Raw genomic sequence first — 27,032 nt, 5'->3', positions numbered from 1 at the left:
GTCGGTTGAGTGGCCGACTTTGGCTCAGGTCATGATCTCATGGTTCGAGCCTCATGTCGGGCTCTGTGCTGATGGCTTGGAGCCTGGAGCCTGCTTCGGATTCTGTGTCTCTCTCTCTCTCTGTTCCTCCCCTGCTCGCACTCTGTCTCTCTCTCTCAAAAATAAATAAAGATTTTAAAAAATGGGCTGATTTAACAAAGAGGTATAGATGATTAAATAAACATTTCCAGCTATCTACGCAGACTTATCTGTTTTAAAAATTTATTCAATCCATGGGTGCCTGGATGGATCAGTTGGTTGAGCATCTGACTCACGACTTTGGCTCAGGGCATGATCCCAGGGTCGTGGGATCAAGCCCCATGTTGGGCTTTCATGTTGAGTGGAGCCTGCTTGGGATTCTCTCTCTCTCCCTCTGCCTCTCTCTCAAGTCAAAAAAATTAAAAAACTAAATAAAATAAGCCTGGCTGGCTCAGTTGGTACAGCTTGCAACCCTTGACCTCAGGGTCATGAGTTCAAGCCCCATGTTGGGTGCAGAGCTTACTTAAAAAAATAAAATAAAATAAAATTTATTCAGTCTTTCATTCATTTAACCAAAAGTTATTAAATACTTATTATATGCAAGGTACTATACGGGCTGAAAAGGCGACTAGGATATTCTCTATCCTGCAGGTCTAATTCTTTATACTCTGTTTAACAAGTTTCAGTTGTCCCCGGGAGCTGGAGTCCTTACTTGTCTGTCTCGGGTGAGTAGGTCTCCACAGAGTTGAGAGATGAGTTGCCATCGTAGCCCCCACAGACGTAGATCTGCCCGTCCAGCACGACCGTCCCCATGGCACTGAAAAAGACAGAGCTGTCATCCAGATGGGCCTCCGACTTCCAGGGCCAGCCTTTCATGCTCCCTGGGGGATAAACCTAACCATCAACTGCCTCTTTCTAGAGCAGACCTGAATCCCACACGTGTGACTAAGTAAAGGTGTAAAATTGAGGGGGAAAGAAAGAAGCTGCCGTGTGGTACCCCCTGCCAGGGTTCGCTCTGGGGCCCGTTCTCAGTCCTTGATCTGTCTGAAATGCTCACCTTCCACCTTGCTGTGCTCAGGGTCTCATCACCTTTGAGGCCCAGGTCAAATTCCTCTTTCTCCTGCTCAAAAAGCCATCTTGGATCCTTCAGCAAGAGTCCGTTCCTCCCGCCCCTCGCTGCCAGGGACAGCTTCTTTATCACAGCTTGGTTGTGGTCACTCATTCACTCCTCAGATCCCATGAGGTACTCAGGAGGCTCGCATCCCAGGCACTAGATTCACAGTGCTGAGCAAGCCAAAGCTCCCACCCACAGGTGCTACATTCTGGCACCTGTCACCTCTCAACAAGTGGGGACCTCCTGGAAGACAGGGGTCTTCCTCTGTGTGACTCTGACAGTGCTTAGCATGGTGCTTTGTACGTGATAGGCCTTCAACATGTTTGTTGCGTTAGCCTGATTTTATTTAATTCGCTGTGAAGTTTGACAGATGTCTTTCCATGACAGATGTGGCCCCGATGGCCCCTACTTTGTCTCAGTGGGTGACGCTAGTCTCCTGTTGTACACTTACGACATAGGGCAGGTACTCTAGGCTTGCTATCTCCCACCCTCACCACACCCTGCAAGGAGATACCACCATCTTCACTGTACAGATGAGCAGCTGTGGCTGGGGAGGTCGGGTGCTTTTCCAGACTGCCCAGGGAGAGGCATGCTTCCTATCTAAATGCGACAAGCCCACTCCCCTGCTGTCTACCATGTCCCACTCTCCTCAGATTAAAGACCCAGTGGTCTGGCATAATCACATAATCTTCCATTCTACATAAAGCTTCATGAGAAACATGAGTGCCAAGCTGCCCGATTCACGGTTTTCAAATCTGATGTTGGAGAAGATTAAAAATGAATCTGGGTGGCTGACAAACAGGAAAATAAAATATACCGGGCTAACTGCCACCTTTCCAATGTAAAATCAAGCTGATTCCATGCAATGTCCCTTTGAGGGACTCGGTAACAGAACCCCCCCCCCCCCCAACCCCGAACCAGCCTAGAAGAGGAAAAGGACTCTTGCCTCAGGCAAGGACCGTGGGAAGACCACAAATTCACTAGACACATCACTATCCTGCTAGAAGCAGACATACGTTAACAACACAGGAATGAGCTCAACAGCAATATGAGAGAAGAGGTGCCACAAAACTGCATCAGGTTAACTGTCAACTAAATGGTAGAACCAGCGTGAAGGGGGAGGGGGGTGGGGGGCACGCTGACCAGCATGGACTAGAATGGTCCACAAGAGAAAGCCTGAAGGGGAAGGGCTGACAGCAGGGAGGAGTTTGTCACCAACTGGCAAGACAGACTGCCATGTGGGGTGTCAGCAGGCAAGGGACTCAGAACATTTTTAGGCAGCCTGTAATTTAAAAGGGAGGAAATGGAGCTGGATCCACGCTACTAATAACAGGGCATTAGCCACAGTGAGGGAAGGGGATGCCCAGGGGACTCTCCTGCTGGACAACACTCCAAACCCGGGGACGTCAAGGCAAGGCAGTTGCCCAGAGCAGACACACAAGGAAGAACAAGTAGTTGCAGTGAAAGCAAAAAAGGCAATCAGGGGTTGGGGAAATGGAGCGATGAGTCATTCGAGGCCACAGAAGGCCACAAAGCACCCAAGGAGCTGAAAAGGGAAGCACTGAGGCAGGGAGAGGGAGAGAAAGGAACCACAAGCCTGTTAGCTCAGGGTCTCGAGAGGGGCAGATCGTGTATACAAACTTTATTTTTCCCAAACGAGCCTAATTTGACCCTTTGTGAATCTGGTCTTATCGGTACAGAAGCAGATTCCTTCCGGCTCGAGGCCACGTACTAACTGCACGACAGGGCACATGTGCCTCCCGGCCCGACACTTTCACATGGTAAAGGTCTCCCACCCCGATTCTTCCTCCTCACCACATATGCAGTCACTTGATCTTACAAACAGAAAACCCAAAGCAGAGCATCTGCTCCAGTGGTTTTCAAACTGTCCCTTTCAAAAATAATTCATTTAACTTTCCCTCTAGAGTTGGGCTTCTGTCAAGGAAGCTCAGTTTATGAAAGAGAAATGCAGAACTGTTCTGGTTATACAGAGGAGAGGAGGGACAACTTCCTCTCCTCTGTCAGCCCCGGAAGAGAAACCTGAATGCCACTTGAAACTGCTGATCCGGGTGGCCCCCCAGAGGGCAGAAGAACTTGTCCAGTTATCCCCTCCCACTCCAGAGCTCCCACCGCCCAACCGTGCACACGCTCCACACACGCCTGGTGTAAGGGAAGAGGCTGCCTGCCTCTTCAGCACTAAGAAGGCTGAATGGAGGTGCTATTTGGATGCCCTCGAACCCTTCTTCAGGAAATCTGAGCAGGCAAGCGATGGAGGAAACAAGTATCCGGAAGTTGTTAAGCGACATAAACTTGGTCCACTTCACAAATACCTATGTGCTCACACCTGGGGGTGGGGGCCCTGAAGTAAAGTGCATTGCTGCGGCTCACATACTCCCTGGGGTAGTGGAAGCCTGCATGTGGCAGAGATGTGGGGGGGGGAAGAGAGTATAAGGGACAACATTGCTCATTTCCTTTTATCACTAATAAAGTGAAATCCTACTCATTCTTCAAGTGTCGACTTTCATCCCACCTCTTCCCTGAAATCTTCCAGAGGTTCCCATCCAGTTTTTTTCCCCTTCTCAAATCTTCCATAACGTGCATTTTCAGTCCTTATCTGACACTTAAATAATAATACAACTTCCACATGTCTGTGTCTCATCTCCCCAGGTTCCTCAAAGGACAAGGCAGGGATTTTAAAGCAGATGGGGGGGGGGGGGCGGGCTCCCGGGAGGCGCTGGCTGTGGCTGGCCTGGCCGCAGGAAACTCCCAGGCCAGCTTGTGTTTTACATTATTATGTGCCTCTGGCTTGTCTCTCATGGTGCTCCCCAGATGTTCGGTGTGTGTGCTCGGGCTGCACAAGTGGCTTCCAGGATACCTTCTCTTGCTATTCATGCTCCCCACTCTGGTCCATGTGTCCGTCTCTGGGTTGTAGACCTCCACAGTGCTCAGCCGTAGCTGGCCGTCATACCCTCCGATGGCATACAGAAGCCCGTTCACCACAGCCACACCGACACGGCTGCGGGCTGTTGTCATGGGATGGCACTTCTCCCAGCGGTTGGCGATGGGGTCGAATACTTCTACCACATTCAGGGAATCACCTGCATAAAAATTTGCTACTCAAATTAAAACAAATGAGACCACGTGTTTAGATCACGGCTGTTGGGCATTGATTATATGGAACGTTTGACCTGACTCTATCAATTTTTCCCACAGAATTACTGGAGCCAGATGGGCCCACTACGACATTCCAGCTGTGTTAACCTCAAACCTAATTCTTCAAGGAAAATCAGAATCAGACAAGAGGCATGTACTTTCTAGAGAGGGCAGTTTTACAACTGCAGTGAGGTATTCCACCTGCTTAAAGCCAAAGATGGGAAATGGGCACACTATCCCCCCAGGGCAGGAAGCATGCCTGGAGGGAAGGGGTGGGTCCCCTGCTGACTTTCACTTACTAGCATGTGACTCTGGGCAAGTTGCTTTGTATTCTTACCTTCTATTCTCACACATGAAATGGGGATAATCTCTGTGGCAGCTTTGTTGTCAAGATCAAATGACAGAATAGGCAAAGCACCTAGCATAGTTCTAAAACATACTAAGTTCTCAATAAACAGTAGTTACAGTAGCCAGGAGTGATTCCAACCCTACCTTCATACAACAGGTTTGTTTGTTTGTTTTGTGGATCAAATAAGATAATCCACCTTCCCTGTGTTATTCTGTTGTGGGGTACCTCATACCGTCCACACTTCAGCGTGTACTAGTTAAGGACTTCCCTTCTCCAGGTCACATGGTTAACAAGCAGCAGAGACTTGTACCCACCTCTCATTAACCTTCAATTAAAAATGAAGCTGCCCAGGATTGCCCACCAATGCCCCACCTCCACAAACCGAGACTGACACTGTGAACCGGCCTGGCCTTCACCTAGATGACAATCTCACGCCACTGTACCACAAAGATTCAGGTGCCACGTTACAAATCTCTCCTGCCCTGCAGCAGTGCCTGGGTGGGCAGGAGGGCAGAGGGGCCCACAAGCTTTCCTGAAAACTTGACTGCGTAAGAGCTGCCAACAACATACGGATTCTGAAGCATGTGTGCTTTTCATTGCAGGTAGGAAGTGAAAACAGCATTACTGATAGTGGCAGAACCTGTGTATATGGAGAATTTTCCTTCTCATGGGGACATGGTCATAGTCTAACTCCAGAGATCCGTATGACCAATGTAATTAGCTTGGTAACAGAACTGGGTGTTTAACTGAATTCTACCCAGGGCTGTATTTAGCTCTGATATTCTGATTCAACGGTATTAACATCTGACATGCTTTAACTGCAGTACAGTTGTACAAAATCAAGAGGGACCAGGGTGGTGACACACGAGGGAGGGGAACCAGAGGGCCGGGCTAGGTTGTTTGGGTGCCTTTTCGTCCACAAAGTCCAAGACAGGGCGCTGCAAAGAGGAGCTGCAAGATACCTGCTGAGTTGAGGCCCCCCACGGCGTAGATAAGGCCAGTAATGGATGTGCAGCAGCGAGGCCTAGTTCTGAAAGCCGGCAGGTGGGGCCGGCGCTCTGGCATGAGGTGATAGTCCTTTGCTTCGTCTACCAGGTCCCTGGAACAAGGCACAAGATGTTATGACAGGAGGTACTCTCCCCACGTGGTCTACATGTGTATTTCCAATCATGGCTTCCCCACCCGAACTGCAGGGGAAATATGGGAGGAGAAGCCTTCTGGAAGGTTTGGTCTTGAACCCAGGTGAGTCCAGGGGAAACCATACACAGCTATTGAAACATGCTCAAAATTGGAGAGGCAGGGTGAGCAGAGCCCATGTCAGCAGGTGTAATCAAAATGAGTATCTTCTAACAAGCACACACCTGGCAGAAGAACAGGGTGATGGCCACAGCAGTTGGCATTGGGGAGGTTCAACAAGCAGCCTGCATCCTGTCACAACGGAGACCCAGCCCTTCCTATACCTATGGCTCGCACCCTGCAATTCGCTATTCCTCACCTAGACTGTGGCAGCAGAAGCTGACTGCTCCTGGTGGATTTCTCTGCCTCCAGTCCTGCCTCTCCATTCCACCCTCCACACTATAGTCCAAGCTGTCTCTAAGAACCTCCGATAGCTAACCGTTGCCTACAGGATGAAGTTCAAATTTAACAGCACCGTTGAGATTGCTGGTTGCGGGGTCCCACCCACCCGTAGCCACACTTCCACGCCTTGCCAAAACACACCTTCATACTGCTTGCACACAGCCACTGACCTCCCTTGAACCCGCTGGGAATATGACAAGCAGTTTGGAGGAAGGTGAACATTGTTCTTTGCTGCTCTGCTTTTATAATGATCCTCCAAAAGGGCTACCGCCTTCTGAGCTGTTTTGGGAGCTCTGCTGTGCCAGGTCAGCACTGATTTACCCAGGGTAAAAGTTTCAGGTGCCGTAAACATGTCCCCCCACCCACTTGCCCATCACTTAGATGGGCCCAAACCCACCCAAGGCCAGCGCCCTAATGTTTACTGGAGACAGTAAGGAGCCCCAGGGAGTCGTCACCAAGTGAGCTCCTGGAGATGCTAGGAAATCTTCAGGCAGCATGGGGGAGGAAGCCCCTTCTGCCTTGATGCTCCCTCATGGCACATTTCTTTGCCCAAGAGGTCAGACTTGGGCTTTTCCGGGCTCTAGACAGAAGACAGATCAATCTGCGTGCTATAAATTAGGACTGATCACTCAATCCTTCCTCCCCCGAGCTGGAACATCAACAGCCTAAGTGGGGCCACGTCCTCTCCTCTGCCTGGACCCCAGCAGCATCCTGTGCAGGCTGATCCTCACTCACCTGCATTTGTGGCAGCAACGCACCATGTCATCCTGCTGCACACGGTCTGACAGGAACTGGGGCCGGCAGAGGGGTAGGCGGATATTGGACAGCAGCTCAGGCAAGCAGGGCCCCCTCTGCTCCCGGTCGTATCTGACCCAGGCCAACGCAGCTTCAAAGACCTGCCGTGGCAGAGATGCAAGCTGTACAGTAACTCCTCTCTCCCCGGGCCGTATCCCTAGGCACCCCACCCAACCACCCTGTCTCCATCCCTCCACTCCCTATATTCAGCTAGTCCCTTGGGTCCATCAATCTTTCCTCCTCCTTGTTTCCTGAAGCCACTGTTTTCTACCTCCCCAAGCTGCCCCATTTGGCCATCTTTTGAAACACAAGCCTCGTGACTATAACAAGCTCCTGGCTTTCATTATACCTTCCTAATGAAAAGCTAGCTGCCGGGGCACCTGGGTGGCTCAGTCAGTTGAGCATCCAACTTCAGCTCAGGTCATGATCTCACAGTTCATGGGTTCGAGCCCTGCATTGGGCTCTGTCCTGACAGCCCAGAACCTGGAGCTGCTTTGGATTCTGTCTCCCCGTCTCTCTCTGCCCCTCCCCCGCTCATGCTCTGTCTCTCTCTCTCAAATTAATAAACATTAAAAAAAAGAAGAAAAGAAAAGCTGTCAATGGTTCCTTATTCCTTTCTGCATTCCACCCTGCTTGCTTTCCTCCTTAGCCCCCTCCCCCACCGCCTCCCAGGCTGGCTAGTTCTCTGTTCATACTGCCACCTTCACGTCACCTCCAAGTCCCCTCACCTCCTCCTCTTCTTCTAAACCCACTCCCCTTTTCTTAACGCTGGCTCCGGATCCACGTTCTCTGGAGGTCTCCCTAACAGCTCTAGCCACAAGGGTATGTCCCTCTAAAACCCCTGAAATGTACCACTTGTAACTGAACTGACCCAGGTCACGCTCATCAGTGGAATGGCTAGAGAGGGGCTTGCTCTTGGGACGGAGCTCTTCCCTGTGAATCACAGGGCCCACACGACCACACTCAGGGCCCACTTTCCCCCTGCTTTTCTGACATTAGGGAAATAAGCAGCCTCCTGGAGCCTGGGGCTCCTCCTGCTGAAGCAGAACTTCACGACAGGCCAGGACTCTCCACTGCAAATACCCCAAGCTGCTCTGCCCTGGACTTTGGCTAGGTTTCCCAACGACTGAACAGGTGGAGGCCTTGTCGGGTGGTGCTCCCAGTGTCCGCAGGGCCAGATCTAAACACCTCACCCCTGCATTCGAGCCCTCTGCTGTGCAGCCCTCGCCCCACTCTGCTCCAGGTAACATCTACTCCCAGTCCTCTTCAGGCGCTTACACCCACCTCTGCTCACCTAAAGGGTCACCCTTTGCTCCTCTGCTAACACCCTGCACTCCCATTTATTCACATTCTTCTCGACCATTCCGATAAGAGGTCTTCTTTGTCCTTCGAGGACCCTCTGATCATCCAAAGGCTCCGCCTCTTCCATCAATTTCAATCTGCCGGCAGTGACCACTGCCTCCAATCCTTTCTGCTCAGTAACTGATGCCAATGAGCCTTTGACAGTGCTCCCTCTCCCCCAACCTCCCTCTCAGGGTCCCCTGCAGAGCTTGGTTCCTCCCCACTGTCATCCAGCACCGGCTCCATGAGTTATGATGTGGGGGCTCTCAGTGCCCATGCTGAGCCTATCTCCCTTAATCACGCCCACCTGGGAAAAAAGTCTCTACTCTGGTGAGGTCCCTCTTTAAGCTCACCCCCACCCGCACTCTGCAGCTGACAGAGCTGGCCCACCCATTCTTTTTTTTTTTTTTTTTTTTAAGTTTATCTATTCTTTTTGGTAATCTGTACACGCAGCATGAGGCTCCAACTCACAACCCCAAGATCAAGATGAGTTGCATGCACCTCTGACTCGGCTCAGCCAGGCGCCCTTTGGCCGGCCCATTCTAAATATGTGACTGCTAATCTCATCGGGGCCACTTCCCACCAAGCCCTCTTCCTTCCTCTAGCTGCATCTCCTTTCCAGCTCCCACAGGGCTGGTGCATGCCTCTTCATCCGACCTCACGTTTTTACTACTCCTCCTGATCCCCATTCTCAGCTGAGAAAACAGAACCAAGCCAGAAGAGAATGTCAATGGAATCTGCCAGCACCTCCCTTCTCACCCCACGCCTCCCCGCTGCCACTGGGTGCGGGGGTTCTTCCTCCTGTGGTGGCGGATGAGAACGGCTGGCACTTCTAACAGGTACACGCCTTGTGCCCTCTGCTCTGCCTCCTCTTGCTTACTGAGGACATTGCTCCAGCAGTCATTCTCCCTTTTCTCCTACATCGCCAACTCTTCCCTCTCTTCTGGAAAATTTCCACCAGCAGCCAAATGTACCCGTCATTTCTCTCACTTTAAAAAACAAACCAACCCCTCCTGACCTCATACTCCTCCCCAGCGACTGCCCCGGTGCTCTGCTCTCCTTTAGAATAAGATTCTTTCACGGCAGCATTACTTCCAATGGTAAATGCTGGAAATAACCCGAACATCCAATAAGGGATGCGATGTTGATAAAATCAACTGAATGTTAGACACTAACATGGATACAAATGTCCATGAAAGATGTACGTAGTATAATAAAACAAACCCACAATCAACAAGCTGCACACACATCATGATCTTCATTAAAAAAATAACAACTGGGGGCGCCTGGGTGGCTCAGTCGGTTAAGCGTCCGACTTCGGCTCAGGTCATGATCTTGCGGTTCATGAGTTCGAGCCCCGCGTCGGGCTCTGTGCTGACAGCTCAGAGCCTGGAGCCTGTTTCAGATTCTGTGTCTCCTTCTCTCTCTCTGACCCTCCCCCGTTCATGCTCTGTCTCTCTCTGTCTCAAAAGTAAATAAACGTTAAAAAAAAAAAATTAAAAAAAAAAAACAAACAACTGAAAACAAAGATTAGAAAGAGCAGTAGCCCCGTGTCACCTGCAGACCAGACCGCTGCCCTGCTCTACATACCTGCTCCTCAGATTTTACATTCAGCTCATCCCGAGACACCAGCTCAAGCACGTCTTCCAAGGGCAGGGCCAGGAATTCTTCTGACATGGACACCTCCACAAAGTGCTGGTGGATGAAGCTGTTGGCCGCGTCGTACAGCACCGCGCACATCATCGTCTCAGCAAACTGGCGTACACCCAGGCAATTTTTGGGGTGGAGGCTTTTGGCATAAGAGAAGATGAAAAGAAACAATTTAGAGGAAGAATGTTCTCCTTGATCATTCTCAGGCTGGTTCCGGGGGGTGGGGTGCTACAGAATGGAAAAAACCCCAGCTTTGCTGGAAACTCCCTGTGTGATCTCAGGGGTGCCTCTCAGCACCTCAACTGTACAGGCTTAAAATTAAGACAGTTTATATCCTCAGAGGGCCCTGCCTCTTGGGCCTCGTGCTCAGTGCGTCTAGGTGGAATGAGCTCTCCAGGAAGTCCCGTGAAGCAGCCCTGAGGAGAGAAGAGAGCACATACTGGAAAACCTGTTTGCTTTCCTTCAGCCGCTGGCATGCTTTGGTGAACATCGACCTCTGTTCCCCAGGGGGGTACTGAGGTTGTAGGATGAGACTTTAAACCACGCGGGGAGACGACTTCTCTAACATCGGGACCCTTCCACTTTTTCATCTTTTCAGTTGATCTAAAATCTTATTCTTATACTTACTTTTTTCATCTTTTTTAAATAGCAAGAAGCTCTATGGGTCTAATTGTTCAGACGCCCAGAAGCGACAGCAGCAGCTACCACTCAGCACCATCGGTGAGCCCAGTACTTTGCCAGGCCAGAGTCTCCAACCGTACTGCCAAGCAGTAATCGCCTCCATTTTTAGACGGAAAACTGAGGCTCAGAGAAACTAAGAAACGTGCCCACAGCCTTCTACAAGCAAGTGGCGGTGCCGAGGCTGAACCCTCTGCGCGTTCCCGTGGCCCCAAGGCAGACCTGCCCTCACTGGGGCCATCTGGGTAAATCCGGGCCTTGCATGGCACCAGGTGACAGGGGAGGATCCCTCAAGTGCCACTAACAGCCTCACCTGGAAAAAGCCTCACCTGACAACAGCTACCCACCTCCTCAGGCTGTGGCCATGATTAAGCAAGAATGTGGCAAAAGCACTCAGCGTGGTGGTTGGCATGAAGTCGGGGCAGCTGCCTTCATGTTTATAATGGTTTTCTTACTACTGTTGCATCTCAAATGAGCCCAAAGTGGTGCTGAAATCTTAGTGACAGCAGGAGATCCTGGGGGGATGGGGCTTTTCTTATTTTGACTTTGTGACTGATAATCCATGGAGGGAGAGGGTATGTATCAGAAGGTTTGCTCCCCCCACCCCGCCGCCATGTTGTTTAAAGTTCTAGGCAGAGTTGTACTCACCAACAAGCACCCCTGCCCCTCATCGGCAGACCTGAAGGGCAATCTCAGGAGTCTGGCTTTGGGATAGTCTAAACTCCACAAGATGTTGTTTCCCTTCCAGACTGAACTGGCTCTGTCTGTCCATTGCTTTGGAAACCTACATGCATTTCCACAAAGGCCAGGGAAGCATGAGCACTGAGCAACACGTAGGCAAGGCAGCATGTCCAGTGAGGAACACAGGGCTTAAGATCAGAATCTCAGCTCAGTCATCAAATAACGCCTTTCTCCTGCAGTGCTCACAGTGACTGAATGAGACTTGTGCACATTCCCATCCGCTCCCTCTCGGGCTAGGATTCCTGCACCTCACCTTTGCCTTTCACTGGCTTGGCATTAAGAACAAAACACATCTTCAACTGAACTGGGCTTTGACATCTAAAAGGATGGGATGTGGGCAGCCTGCTTGTGAGGCAGCAGGTGGGGAAGGAAGAGGGAATGCTGGCACACAGGAGACGGCCCCGTCAGGAGCAGGAAGAAGATAAGAGGGAAAAAGAACCCAAAGTGTTGATACAGACGCACATCTTTCAGTGGACACTTCACGACCTCCTTCCTTGCTGGCAAGGAGGCCACGGTAAGGTGTAATGCTTTATCAAAGTCAGGAAGCAATGACTTGAATTAAATAACTTACTGGCTTGGTTCACTGATGCATTTGATGTTCTGAGACGAGTATTTTAGAAAATACACAGCTCCAATGCTCACCTAGACACAAGGAGGTCCATACATCTGAAGACTTGGAAAGGGGCCACAAGAAAAAAAATCAACCCCAGTCTCATGAAAGAAAAAAATCAGGAGAGGCTGAAGACCCAATAGGTGGAGAGACTTCAGGAACGACTGCTCTAAGAACTCTGATGGCTTTGCAGCTTCTCTGTGCCCTGGCACATCCTGTCTTTTCCACCACTGCTCAGAATGGTTTCTCTCAAGTCATTAGCAATCAAAACTTGAAAATGGAAGGTCCACATGCTTCCATAGGAAGGGGATACATAGGAAGGGGGCAGCTGGGACACCCTAACACACTCTGCAGCCAGGCTCAGGAGAACCACCCCAAGGAACAGAAGCAGTGGTGGTAACTACTGGAAAGAAAATAGAAAGCAGGCCAAGCCTCTGGAGCCTGTGTGGAGGAATAAAGACAGGCTTCCCACATCCCATTCTTTTAGATGTCAAAGCCCAGTTTAGTTGAAGGTGTGTTTTTCTTGCAGGGCTGAATGGAAAAATGTCAAAAGACAGACATAACATCAGGCTTTGTGTTTAAGTATGTCTTCCTAAAATGTCACTGATGCATGTAAAAATTCCACTGGTCTAAAAATCACTTTTTAAGCATCTTTTGGACGACACTACTTTATAAAAGAGGCTGGTCCAGTATTGATAGTGATGACCTCAAAAGCCCCTAGGTGGAGCTGCTGTCCCCTTGTGAGAGTGGCCAACCTTAATTCTTTCCAGAGTGCCTAATTAATCATTGAGTTCTGTGGGGACAAAGAGACAAACAAGAGTCTCATCTGTGTCCTTAAAAAGCTCACAAATGAGGGGAGCCTGGGTGACTCAGTCTGTTAAGTGTCTGACTCTTGGTTTCAGCTCAGGTCATGATCTCACGGTTCGTGGGTTCAAGCGCTGCATCTGGCTATGCAGCTGGCAGCACAGAGCCTGCTTAGGATTCTCCTTCTTCACCCCTCCCCCACTCATGCTGTCTCTGTCTCTCCCAAAATAAATAAATAGACAAAAAAAAAAAAAAAAAAAGAAGAAGAAGAAGAAGAAGCTCACAAATGAGTAGGAAAGACTGTGTGCCCCACACCCCCCGCATTCCGGGGCAAGGTCAGGCGGGGCTCTGGGGCTGTGCTCTCATTATGTGGTCTCCATCTGTAAAACCTGAAACAGACCATCTACCTCATGATGAAACCACTCACTCTGAGCCCAGCAGAGAGCGCCTTGCATGCTAAGCATCATTACCACGGTTATCAAGACTAGGTGCACACACAGCAGTGCTCAGTGACATCCAAGAACACCGCATGGGCAGGACATGGACAGCAGGTGGGGTCCGCAGAGCTGCTAAGTGAACTGGTCTGGTGGAGCAGGAATGGGAGAGGGCAGCTCTACGACGCAATGAGGTTCAGGAGGGCAGATCTGAGGTGGGAAGAATGCTGGTTTTCAGGTCAGGGACCTGTGATCATAGAAGCTCAGGTAGAAACGTTGTTCTGCTTTCTCCCTGCCTATGTGGAGCCCAGTGCTAACCTGCACCCTCAAGTCTCTAGTGGTGAAGGCGCAGCTTTTACCCTGTGGCTAAGAGCTCTGCCTCCGGAGGGGGAGGAAGAGCCTTCTTATCTGCTCTGTCATCAAAAGGTCATTGCCAAATGCTGGACTTAGGTAAGGATACAGTCCATGATTGCTTCTGGGAGACGGAGGGAGACAGAGAATTCTAGGAGGTGAAATCTGGGTAGGCTCCTCAAGAGATGAAGGGAAAAGAAGCCAAGACATTCAAGGAGGGGGCAGGATCTACACAAAGATGGAGACAGGCTAGGCAACAGGTAGCACTGAACCAATCGGCTTGGTGAGAACAGTCAGCTAAATCAGTGGCTGGTCAAACTGAAGAGAGGACCAGAAGAAGAGGTACATGTCAGGCCAGGGGGAGTGCAGGCGGGGGTACGTAAATCATGTCCCCTCAAATGTTCACCCCAAATAACTGGACACTACTTGACAGAGATCTGAAGAAAGGTTATTTCTGCAGAGTAAACTCCCTGGCTCACTCCCTTCGGAAAACTCGGCATGCCCCAAAGACTCAACAAATTCACAGGGGATTCCAGGAATGAAATGGGCCAGGTCCATCGCACGACCTCACCGTTCTCGGAGGAACGTGCAGCAGGCGTCTTTGATGCTCTGCAGCTGCAGGAAGCTCGCCCCCATCAGCAACGACTGCACATTTTGTTGGTCAATGGCAAGGTGGCCGTTGTAAGCAAAGTTGATCAGAGCCTCCAGGGCGCTAGAGGGAAACAGAAAAGATACTCTTCAGAGATTCTGGCCCTAACCAAGCTGACATGCTGACCTGGAGAATGTGTGGGCTCCTCTCTAAAATCCATTTTGCCCATGCCCTTTGAGAATCCATCTGAAAGGAATAATTACTTCACCAGGAGCCAAAGATACATTCTACTTCTTAAGCTGTCTTTATTGCCTAATTTTATTCAGAAAATTCTGAAAAAGAAAGCAAGTGCCCATTATCTTACTACTGAATGAGTCAACAGTGGTTATTTTTCTAGGTTCATTTTCAATCCCCATTTGCCTGCATGTAGAGATGGTATGGATATAATCATGTAATACTTATCAACTCCTTTCCCATGTTGCTATACTGTCCTCATGTTTATCATTTTTAGTGACTGCTATATAGTATTTCAACACATAAACAAGCTATAATTTATTTCCTTTATTGGTAGGCAAAATAGCTCATAGCATTCATTGTATTGCAATCATAAATAATGTTTCTTATTATTTCTTCGAGATGAATTTCCAGAATGAGACTCCAACAAATTTTTCTGCCTTTCTATTCCCACTGAGCATGAAATCCAAATTCTGTTTCTAGGGCCTTATGTGGTCTGACCCCTCTCCAGCTCTCTGACCTCATCACCTTCTACTCTTAGCCCTCACTCCATTCCAATATGCCAAACACACTCTCACCGCAGGGCCTTTGCATTGGCTGCTCCTCTATTTGGAGGTCTCTTTCCCCAGATGGCTCACTCCCTCACTTTAATTAAGGTCTCAGCTCAAATGTCACCTCATCACAGAAGCCTTCCCTGATCACCCTGGAACAGCACAGAAGCCCACCTTCATTTGCTTTACTTTTCTCATATCACTTTCACTTGCCAGCCATACGACGCATGTGCATGTTTAATGCCAGATGCTCACGACTAGAAAGCTGGTACAATAAGAGGTGCTGTCTTCTCAGTGCTATTCCTGTCTACAGCAGCACACATAACAGGTGCTCAGTCTACCTCTTTTAAATGAAGCGCGTGTGCTGTGCGTGGTGATGAGCACAGCTCCTTCAGACACAGACCTGAGAGAAGAGAGTGCATAACTGCCCTTGCACACCCACTTCTGTGTCTTTCCTTAGAGGGAGCTGGCCTGAGATTTCTGCCTTGCACTGGGTATATAAATCCTCCCCATGTGCTGGGGCAGATCACCTTCAATCAGTCAGAGCGTACTACAGTTTCCTGGCTCCCTTACCCCTTCTTTCCATCACTGTGAGATTAAGAAGGTAGGCAACAAATGACAGGTTACTGGCTGACGTTTTAGAGTCCCTGTTTTGTTTATTATTTCTCCTCCAACGAGAATGTCATGGCCCTGAGTCACCCTGTGTGTTTTGTTCGCTACTGCATTTCCAGATCTCAGAACAGTGCCAGGCACATAGTAGGTGTGCAGCGGGCCCCTGGATACAGCCTAGGTTATAAACATACATTCTCAGTTCATAGACTTGCATAGAATCAGTCACATAAACATCCATTTCCCTTTCGAGGCCCAAAAAGGCATACTATGGGATATGTTTACATAAAGTCTGCATGCAGTAATCAGGAAAGTATTTCCATGTAGAGGGTCCAGTAGTAAGCGACTCTACATGTAAGGACAACTTTAAGTAAGTGCCTAAATGGCATGATTTCAGGGGTTATGGTACTGCCTTCCGCCCCCAAAAATTCATCTAGCGCACATTCATCTAGCGGCAGTACTGACCTTTGAGGCCAGTAACTGTTTGCTAGGAAGGGCTGTGTTGGACAGTGGAAGAAATTTAGAGGGGATCACTTTTGGGCCTGACCTCTTTGGACATCAATGTTCTCAACCATCAAATAACCACAATTTTGCCATCTTCTGAATCTGTGTTGTCTCAATAGAGTAGTCACCAGTCACACGTGGCTATTTAAAAACTGTATTAATTACAATTAAATTTAAAACATTTTAAATTCAGCTCCTTTATCCCCCTAGTTAAAATTCAAGTGCTCAGTAGCTATGTATGGCTAGTAGCTACCACTGTAGAGAGTACAAATGCAGGAAGTTCTGATGGATAACACTTCTAGACTGGTAAGGAGGGTAATGAATGAAGACACTTATTTGAAAAACTGTTTTGCCAGCTACAATGGCTGGCACAAAAAAGCACACAGAATAGTATTCCAGCACCTTGTACCCAGTCCTAGTTATAAAAAATATCTTGGTCTAGTTCCTATTAAATGTGTTACTCTAATAGAGTAAAAACGCATCAGAAAAACTCTCCTCAATTTAACCCTGTCTCGGGCCACTGGGCAGAGATTCTAACTGGTTTAACAAATCACCTACTGTGTGCGCACAGCTGCGCTAGATGCTGCGTCCCGCTGCAGGCCCCCCAGTGGCACTGCAGGCTGTGAGACCTAGCGGAGACATGGAGTACCTTGGGTCCATTCCTTGCATTACAATCTCATCCTGCTTGCACTCCATCATGTCATTTGTAAACATAGCGTGGAAGTACGGGATTGAGGCCGCTAGGACGATCCGGTGGGCACTGAATTTGTGGTCCCCAATCTGTGGGCAGAGTGAAATATAAACAGAGACACTGAGGAATGCACATCCAAAACCCAAACTGCCCCTCCCCCCGCTTAAGCCTCTGCCCCTTGCAATGGTACTGGAGGCATCCCAGTACATGAGAGCTGAGCCTGTCATAGAGACCCTGAGATTTTCAATTCAACACACTCAGTTATAGTAGAAGAATGTAAGCAATACATCTTAATGAGGCATTAAAATGGTTAAAAAATTAGAAGCCTGAATGCTTCCAGTGGTAGTTTTTACTTATATGGCAGTCTCACTGCACTGTTCCCAACTCCCCGCCAACTCAAACACCTGATTTCTCATGTTATCCTGACCCCGATTAAAGGCAGATGGAATTGACAAACTGTCCAAGAATCCTGGAGCTCCTGACAGCAGGCTCAAGAAGGGTAAATACACAGTGACAGGAAGAGATAAGGAGAAACAAGACCAGACTTGAATAGGGGCACATGTGGGGATGAAGGACAAAGCAAGCATTGTGGGCACAAATGTTGGGGGGTCCTGGGACAACAACCAGCTCAAATGGCTGGTGCTGTGTACTGGCAGGGGCTCTGCATGGCCCACAAGGCTCAGGCCACACAGGGACAGAGACTCTCTCCAAAGTGTGTCAAACCCTCACTAAGGAGACACATCCTTAGCCTGGGGAGTCCTATAAAGAGCTTTCCAACTATCTGTCAAAAGGATAGTCTTTTTCACAAGCTTTGCCATTTATAGCTTCAAACCACATAAACATTTCCACTTAAGAACTTTCTAGTCTTCAGAAAGAACAGTCTCCCCCCCACCATCCCTGCCCATTTCCACATTAGAGAAATGCCAGAGCATCTCATTACCCAATGCTCTTCCCCGGGTCACATTTATTTAAGGGTTCTAGTTCAAGTTCTGTCACTATGGCCTCTTTTGCACCACTTTAGGTTTATTATCTGGAAGCTGTTCTTTAAGATCACACCATCTTCCAAACGCCAAAGGGGCCTCACTGATTCAGATTCTATGAGTTCCTCGCATAATCCATGTGTTGCTCTCCTACTGGTGTTCAGGGGCATTAAATGGCTGTGTGCTCTGGGGCGGGGGTCAGAAATTAAAAAAAAAAAAAAAAAGGAAATATATATATATTTTTAAGTTTACTTATTTATTTATTTATTTTTTTAATTTTTTTTTTCAACGTTTTTATTTATTTTTGGGACAGAGAGAGACGGAGCATGAACGGGGGAGGGGCAGAGAGAGAGGGAGACACAGAATCGGAAACAGGCTCCGGGCTCTGAGCCATCCGCCCAGAGCCTGACGCGGGGCTCGAACTCACGGACCGCGAGATCGTGACCTGGCTGAAGTCGGACGCTTAACCGACTGCGCCACCCAGGCGCCCCTGCTTATTTATTTTAAGAGAGAGCACGTGGGATGGGGCAGGGGCACAGAAAGAATCCCAAGCAGGCTCTGCAGGGTCAGCGCAGAGCCCGATACAGGGCTCAAACTCCCGAACTGGGAGATCATGACCTGAGCTGAAGTTGGATGCTTAACCTACTAAACCATCCAGATGCCCCTGGAAATATTTCTTAAAGTTGTTCTACAAGGTTTTTCACACCAGCAGCTTCTGGTTCCCTGATTCCTGCTCTCAGGGGCAACTTCTTTCTTCTGGTATTTATCTCACCTTTCTTTCTTTTTTTTTTTTTTTTAAATTTTAATGTTTATTTACTTTTGAGAGAGACAGAATGTAAGCAGAGGAGGGTGAGAGAGAGAGAGGGAGACACAAAATCCGAAGCAGGCTCCAGGCTCTGAGCTGTCAGCACAGAGCCCAATGTGGGGGCTCAAACTCAACAAACCGTGAGATCATGCCCTGAGCCGAAGTCCAACCCTTAACCGAATGAGCCACCCAGGCGCCCCTATCTCACCTTTCTAAGTAATGTCCCTATAATAGTTCCTGAGTTTTCACTTCTAGTTATTACTTGTGGCAGCCTAACTACAAACAGCCCCCAGTGATCCCTGCTTCCTGGTGCTCACACCCTTGTGCTATCCCTCCTACACTGTCTCAGGGTTGGCTTGTCTGGCTGGGCCACATGTACTTCTGGGCAATTGGTGATAAAGTCGGGGCAGGGTTGAGGGGGGAGTGTTCCCCACAACCCTCTTCTCAGGTGTAATAATTTACTAAAATGACTCACAGAACTCAGGGAAAATGGATTACATACTGTTACTGGTGTAATCATAAAGGGATACACCATAAAGGGACAGTGTAAAGGGATACAAAAGAACAGCCAGATAAAGAGGTACATAGGGCAAAGTCTAGATGGGTCCTGAGCACAGGAGCTTCTGTCCTTATGTGTGCCACTCTCCTCACACATGGCTACCTTCACTAAGCTGGAAGGTTCCCAGGGGTCAAAGGGTGGGACTGAAATTCCAACCCTCTAATCACATGGTTGCCTCCTCTGGGAACCAGCCCCCATCCTGAAGCTATCTAGGGGCCCACAAAGAGTCACCTTATTAGCATAAACTCAGGTGTGGCTGAAAAGAGATTTGTAATGAATAACAAAGGACACTCCTATCACTCAGGAAATTCCAAGGGTTTTAGAAGTTTTTGTGTCAGGAACTGGGAACAAAGACCAAATATTATAACAAAAGATGCTTTTATCACCCCTATTCAGGAAATTCCAAGGGTTTGAGGAGCTCTGTGCCAGAAACCAGGGAAAAAGACCAAATACATATTCTTATTATATCAGAATATCATAGGGCATATGCACAATATGTTTGAAAATGTATTAGCCTTAAACCTGGGTGACAGTTTAGCTGGCTATAAAATTCTAAGTTGGGAATATATTTTTCTATCAGAATTCTGAAGGCATTGCTCCAATGTCTTCTACTTTGTTGCTTTTGAGGAATCTAATGCCCTTCTGAACACTAACCCTCAGTATGTGACTGCTCTCTCTAGAAGCTTTTAGTACTTTCTCTTTATTCTCAGAGTTCTGAATCTAACAGGATTATACCTTGCTCTTGGTGTCCTTTATTCAGCGTGCTTTATCAATCTACAGACTTGATTCTAGTTCTTGGAATACTTTTCCATCCTATTTCTTTGATAATTTCCTCCTATTGTCTATTTTTTCTTTTCCAAAATTTCTATTAGTCGGATGTTAGGCCTCTTGGAATGTGCCTATATTTTAAAAAAAAAAAAATTTTTTTAATGTTGTTTTTTTTTTAATTTTTTTTTTTACATTTATTTATTTTTGAGAGACACAGAGACAGAGCACAAATGGGGAGGGGCAGAGAGAGAAGGAGACAGAATCTGAAGCAGGCTCCAGGCTCTGAGCTGTCAGCACAGAGCCCGACGTGGGGCTTGAACTCACAAACCATGAGATCATTACCTGGGCCGAAGTTGGACGCTCAACCAACTGAGCCACCCAGGCGCGCCCCTTTAATGTTTATTTTTGAGGGGGGAGGGGCAAGGGGCAGAGAGAGAGGGAGATACAGAATCCAAAGCAGGCTCCAGGTCCTGAGCTGTCAGCATAGAGCCCAACATGGGGCTCAAACCTATGAACCACGAGATCATGACCCAAGCCAAAGTCAGATGCTCAACTGACTGAGCCACTGAGGCGCCCCATGTTTTTTTCACCTGTTCCCCATTTTCCATCTCTTTCATTTGGTCAGTCTCCTGGGAATCTTCTTCAACTTTATCTTTCAATATTTCTGTGTTGTAGCTTTTTATAAGGCTATGGTGTATTTTTAATTTCCAAGAGGCCCTTCTTGTTTTCTGAAGGTCTCCCCCATCCAGCTTTTAACTGAAAGAAGCTTATTCATCTTTCACAAATGCAGTATTTTCTCTAACCTTTCTCAATATTATAGTTAGGGGCACCTGGGTGGCTTAGTTGGTTAAGTGTCTGACTCTAGACTTCAGCTCAAGTCATGATCTCATGGCCATGAGATCAAGCCCTGTGTGGGCTCTGCACCACTGGCCCGGAACCTGCTTGGGATTCTCACTCTCTCTTCCCCTCCTCCATGCTCTCTCTCTTCTGAGACTCTCAAAATAAATAAATAACCTTTTTTTAAAATGTTAATTTTTTTCTTCTTTTTCTCCTCTTCCTCCCTGCTTTTACTGTTATTCCTCTGAGTTCTTTTCTCCCCCATTTGTTTTGGTCTCTGTCTTTTATGTTAGAGGCTTGCTTTAAATGCCTCATGACAGTGGCTATCTGCTGATACTTAAAAAAAAATTTTTTTTAATGTTTAAATTTTGAGAGAGAGACAGAGTGTGAGCAAGGGAGGGGCAGAGAGAGAGAGAGGGAGACACAGAATCTGAAGCAGGCTCCAGGCTCTGAGCTGTCAGCACAGAGCCTGACATGGGGCTCAAACCCATGAACCGTGAGATCATAACCTGAACCGAAGTCAGATGCTCAACCGACTGAGCCAACCAGGCACCCCTAACTGCTGATATTTTTAGAAACTGTTTGAAAGTTCTGTGTGGGAGAACTAGGCTTATCAACTTGTGGACGTCACATTGGTGACCAAGCAAGACCCTGCCATTCTGAGGACCCCTAAAAATAGTATCTTTGGAACTTTTTCTCTGTGGCAAACTTTATCAGAGATGGATCTTCCAATCTCTTAGATGGGAGTGCCTGCCTGCAGATATTCTGAAAAGTAGGTTAGAGAGGTGATGGTCCTACCATTCACTATTTAGACCTCTGCCTTAAAGCCTTTATTTTCAGTTTTGCACCATATTCCATCCCCCCTTCTATCCTTGGTATGCCTCTGGTTCAATATGTAAGACTGAAATTCTGGTCTCCTGGGAGAGTGGGGGAGGAGTTGTAGGCAACTAATTGCTTTTCACACAGACTTTCAACTAACCTTCCTGTTTTCAGTATTTTGTTTCTCCAATTCTGGAACTATTCCAGGGTTCTGCATTACAAATCCTCTTTCTTCTTAGTCTCTCCCCCGGCAGGCACTTTCAGTTCCTCTGGCCCTCAAAGCTCACCACACTTCCTACTTTCTGGTGTCAACATTCCATTGACCTCTCATCTACTGATACCTCTTCTCCCTCTTACTATCATTTTAATGGGATTACAGCAGAGCACGGGGGTTAAAATGTGTGTTCAATTAGCTGTGTTAAACTGCCATGCATTTATTTTTCATCCGGGAAGTAGACAGAAGACAAAAGAATAAACGGTACATGCATAAACTAGGTGACCTGGTTTCCCCAAAAAGCTCAGGTAAAGAGAAGGCAGGCCTATCTTGGGATACATTAGCCAGATTACAACTGAACCCTGTATTTTGTTAAAGGGGACAACAAATTTGTCTTTATCCAGAAGAGGGAGACTAAGCTGGGAGAAGGTCTGGAAGCTACATCTTAAGAGGAATGGCTAAAGGATAGCCCATTTGTAAAAGATAATTTGGGATGGGGGACACAGCAGCTGTCCTCAAACCCTAGAAGGGCCATCACATGGATGAGGGCAGATCCAGAAATGACAGGGAGGCAGATTTTAGTTTATTACAAAGAATAAGGTCCTATCACCTAAGAATGTTTAGGGCGGTTCTTCACCAGTCCCAAACCTATTAAGGGATTTTCCAATTCTATAATCCTAAGATACCACATTTTTGTGAAAAGCTTTAAAAAACCCAAATACTCTCATTTATAATCTCAGTTTTAAAAAATCACTTAAAAAATGAGATGATCAGGGGTGCCTGTCTGGGTAGTTCAGTCGGCTGAATGACCAACTCTTGATTTTGGCTCAGGTCATGATTCTACAGCCATGGGATCAAGCCCCCTCAGGGCTGTGTGCTGAGTGTGAGCCTGCTTAAGATTCTCTCTCTCTCCCTCTGCTTCTCTCTGCAGCTTGTGCACACTTTCTTTAAAAAAAAAAAAAAAAAAAAGGAAAAGAAAGAGACACAGAGATAGAGATGATCATTTACTGAATTCCTTTTTGTTAAGTACCCATTATGCATTATTTTCTCATTTTGGCCCTCATAGCAACCTGTGCATTAAGTAGCTACTGTGAATTCCATTTTGTAAAAGAGGAAATGAAGATTTAGAAGTTAAATAACTTGCCTGAAAATTAAGTAGCTATTATGTAAAAGAGAAGGAATTATGCTTGAGCTGTTTACTAGTGGAGTTTGAGAGGGACCTAGTAAATAAACACCTCCTCCCAGCTCAAGTTCTCAGCCATGTGGGAAATTTTTGAAATAATAAAAAAACTTACACATGATAAAAAAAATTAGATAGAACTAAACACACATATACATACCAGTGAATAAAAGTAAAGCTGGGGGAATCTGAGTAAGAGTGTTGAATTACATCAATGTCAAAATCTTAGTTGTGATGTTGTACTGAAGTTTTGTAAGATTACCATGGGGGAAACTGGGTAAAGGGTAAACAGGATCTCCTTGTTATTATTTCCTCTTTTTACTTATTTTTATTTTAGAGAGAGACAGCATGAATGGGGGAGGGGGCACAAGGAGAGGGAGGGAGGGGGGAGAGTGGGGGAGAGGGAGCGAGGGAGGGGGAGGGAGAGAGAGAGAATCTTAAGCAGGTACCACGCTCAGTATGGAGTTTCATGTGGGGCTCCATCCCATGACCCTGGGATCATGACCTGAGCCAAAATCAAGAGTTGGACGCTCAACCGAATGAGCCACCCAGGCGCCCTGCACTGTTATTTCAAATAACTGCATATAAATCTACAATTATCTCAAAATAAAAAGTTCATTTGAAAAAAAAAAGGAAAAGCAAGGGTGCTTTGGTGGCACCACTAGAATGGAATCAGACCATTAATTTAAAGTATTGGAAAGAGCTAGGTTCCAAGTCCAAGCTAGGGCAGAAGGAAAAAAGTAAATATGTGGTATAATGAAACACTCTGAACTGAAAGAGTTAAATGCATGACCACATATGGAGCTGCCTGGGTTGGATCAGGATATCAGGTCTCTGTGCACACAGCACACACCTAGTGCCTGTGCTCACACTACTCCTTAGTAAGCGCATGGATCAACACCAGCCACTTAACCGCTCTGGAATGGTATGCGATGACTAGCATCTACAAAGCAAATTAGGGCCAATCCCAGGACTCCCTAGGTACCTAAGTGTGCTTCTGAGAAAAAAACACCAATTCCAACTGAAAACCCAAACAACTTCCACTAAAACTGCAGCAAAGACTCGGCACTCAGGCCATCTGGCTTCTACAAAGAGTGGAAACAGAACCTCTTTCTAAGCAGGGGCTCTGCACAGTAGGATCTGAAAGACTGAAGCTCACCTATAGAGTTCCTCTGTATGTTTTTTTTTTTTTTTAATTATGAAGCCCCTGTAACTTATAATGTCTGTTAATAGCTTTGTTGGGAAAATTAAGAGCTAATGGGATTAAATGAAGGGGAAGAAGGTAAGGGTAACATAAATCCACATGTGTTGCAACTCCTCTATACTTGGTTTTAAAAATCATGAACACACTATTCTGTCGATAGTTGTTAAAAATCAAAGTGGCCTCCATGATGCAAGTACAGATATGAAAAGGAAAGTGATGTGATGTGAAGCTGGAAAAGTAGATAGGGCACTCAGAAATTCTACATTTTACTTTAAGAGTGTTAGGAAACCAGGAAACAGTACAAGGAAGGGTCTCTAAGGCCATGGAGCCATTCTCTGCAGGCAGAGCATGAACTGGGAGTTGCCATTCACTTAGATGAGAAATGACACAGAAAGGCTATGTTAGGGGTAGAAGATGGAGTCAAGTTTGGGACAAGATGCCACTGAGTGCCTGGGAGGCATCCGAACAGATACTGTGTAGTAAGTGGATGGCTACATCTGGAACACAGAGAGATGGAGTCTAGGCTCAAATGACACTTTTTGGAGTTGTCAGTGTAGAGATAAGAAGAGGTCACCGAGGGAGAGAGCTTAGAGTGCAAAGAGGGTATAAGAAGCCTTGTGGAACTCTGACAGTCAAAGCCTACCTACTGGGGACGCATCTGCAAGGCAACAGAAGGAAAGTACAGGAAGGAAAAGAAAAGAAGAGAAGCAAGGAGCCGCCTGAAGGAAGAGAAGAGCGTGGGGGCAGCGGTGGCTCATGATGCCATGTAACCATAACACATGGCCATGTGACACAAACGTGCAAGCTAGAAGGCCCAGCCCGTGCTAGCAAGGTCACCTCATATAGGCCTCCTCCATGTTTGGCTTCTCAACTTATGAGATCGTCCCTATTCATCTGACTTCTCAAGAGTTTTTAAGAAGATCAAATAGAAAGATGTACAAATAGATGCTGCGAACGTCATTCGACCAAATCAGCAGGGTCACTCCAAATTCCTGAAGTTCTAGTGGGAAAAAAGTGTTGCCCTGTGCAGATCATGCTGATGTTACTGCCAATCCTGAGTCTTGTTGGAGGAATGGATCTGTGCTGATTTGTCCCAGCTTGGCCACCAATGGGACATGACTCAAGGGCATATTTGCAAACCTGATGTTGGTGCTCCACAACAGTAAATAGATGAATAAATCAATGACTAGATGGATGGGCTCTGGAGCAGATTGAAGCTATTTAGCTTTTTCTGAGCAGAGCCTCAGAATTGCAACATTGGTCTTATTAAATCAAGTGATAGGTAACACATGTGAAAATACCCTAGCACACTGCCAGGCACTTAGTAGAGATTTAACAAAAGTTTGGTTTTACACCCAGCTGAGAGTAACAGCCATAGAAGGCTAAGATATAAATAACTAAAATCCTCACAAGTTCAGTCTGATTCATAGAGATTAAACCTTGAGTTTTAGAGCCAGCTCTACTACAGATATAAGCAAGCTGCCCAATCCTCCTATGTTTTGCTTCTAGGTTGGACTGCATTTCCAGGTAGGATTACTACTTAATGCTGGTATAGCAAGGAATACAGTAAAAACAAACAAACAAATAAAAAAAAAACAAAAAAACACATTAAAATTCTCAAGAGAAGCACTATAAATACTGGTAAATGTTACTGTGATCAACCACTCTATTAGAAAGTACAGTGCAGTATTAAAGGTCAAAATATTTACCAATCGCTTTATCTGATCATCCCAAGGGAGACAGCACAAGCCATATGGTACATACAAACCGTGCCAACTTCCAGGCCAGCTGTTCTCTTTCTGTGTGACCAAGGCAAATCTCTTCCCTTCACCCCTGAGCCTCAGTTTCTTCATCTGTAAATAAGGGGCTCTAACTGGGTCGGGTGTCTCAATAGGTAGTAACTGTATTAATAACAGCCATCTAACATGAATTCAGCAAAGCTTTGCTTTTTGCTCATGATGGTACCTACATATGTTTGAAAAGTAATTACGCCCACCTCTTAAATGTATCATTTATCTGGCTGACAGACTGGTGCACATTTGGATATGAGAGCCCCTGGCAATAACTCTGCTGAGTCCCTGTGGCACAGGAACCTCTTCACCAGAGGTTAGTAGAATCTGAGACTATAAGCAAAAAGAACCAGAAGACCTGAGCACCTCATCATTTACCTAAATTTTGACTTGCTTTAACACACACACACACACACACACACACACACACACACACACATTCACACCTAGCTTCCATTTTTTTTCCTTGGAAAGACTGGGAAATTTTCCATTCACAGCCCTGCTTTGGTGGTATCTTTAGATCAACAAGGATAGTGTAGCATGACACCACAAATTCTGTTTCCTATCAACAGGCAGGTGGGGCTCAAGATTCAACCAGCTGCTTATTCAAGCAGGAAAAGCAGCAGGGCAAAATCTGAGTTGGGAGTAATCTGAGACAGGTGTTCCCAAAGAAAGCAAAAGATATGCCCAGAATAGATTTCCCTTTGATGGAAAGCATTTTGATACTTTTGCTCCTACCTTCAAACATCTCACAAGGAACATAAATAAAACACTAAGGGAACAGTTAAGTGCCCAGCCTGTGCAGACAGATTACCCTTGGGATAAGTGGGATTTAAGACTAAGCTTTTAGGCAGTCACAAGAGACGCTGAAAGTGCATAAGTGGTAATCCATGATTTTACTGAGGCACAAATTTGAATCATAAAGGCTATGCAGGAAGCTGGTGCGTGAGACTGTGTCTACAAAATGGAAATGTAGTAGGGATGCATTAATCTCTAAAATTCCTTTAGGCTAGAAAATCAATAATTATAAACCCTTTAAGACAGATAGCATATCATTGTAGATAAGAGCAAGTGCTCTGGAG

At 46.9% G+C, this 27,032-nt stretch overlaps 1 protein-coding gene across 3 annotated transcripts in view; it reads right to left on the bottom strand.

Annotated features, from left to right (window-relative positions):
* The window catches only part of KLHL18 (kelch like family member 18), a 55,629-nt gene that overhangs the window by 5,361 nt on the left and 23,236 nt on the right, over nt 1–27,032 (bottom strand). For 2 of the 3 annotated variants that reach the window (XM_040445183.1, XM_040445185.1), the window contains 7 exons: nt 16,753–16,883; nt 14,188–14,328; nt 9,939–10,137; nt 6,948–7,108; nt 5,597–5,733; nt 4,008–4,245; nt 731–835 (listed from right to left, as the gene is read on the bottom strand). In XM_040445183.1, coding sequence (XP_040301117.1) covers nt 731–835; nt 4,008–4,245; nt 5,597–5,733; nt 6,948–7,108; nt 9,939–10,137; nt 14,188–14,328; nt 16,753–16,883 — 1,112 coding nt within the window. The remainder of the gene's footprint in view (nt 1–730; nt 836–4,007; nt 4,246–5,596; nt 5,734–6,947; nt 7,109–9,938; nt 10,138–14,187; nt 14,329–16,752; nt 16,884–27,032) is intronic. The other variant, XM_040445184.1, reaches the window with a different exon arrangement.

This window comes from Herpailurus yagouaroundi, unplaced genomic scaffold, assembly GCF_014898765.1.
Source record: "Herpailurus yagouaroundi ecotype Mexico unplaced genomic scaffold, PumYag 193, whole genome shotgun sequence".
NCBI classification, from domain to species: Eukaryota; Metazoa; Chordata; class Mammalia; order Carnivora; family Felidae; genus Herpailurus; species Herpailurus yagouaroundi.
Note: the sequence above shows the minus strand (reverse complement) of the source record. Positions and strands in the feature narration are given on the sequence as shown.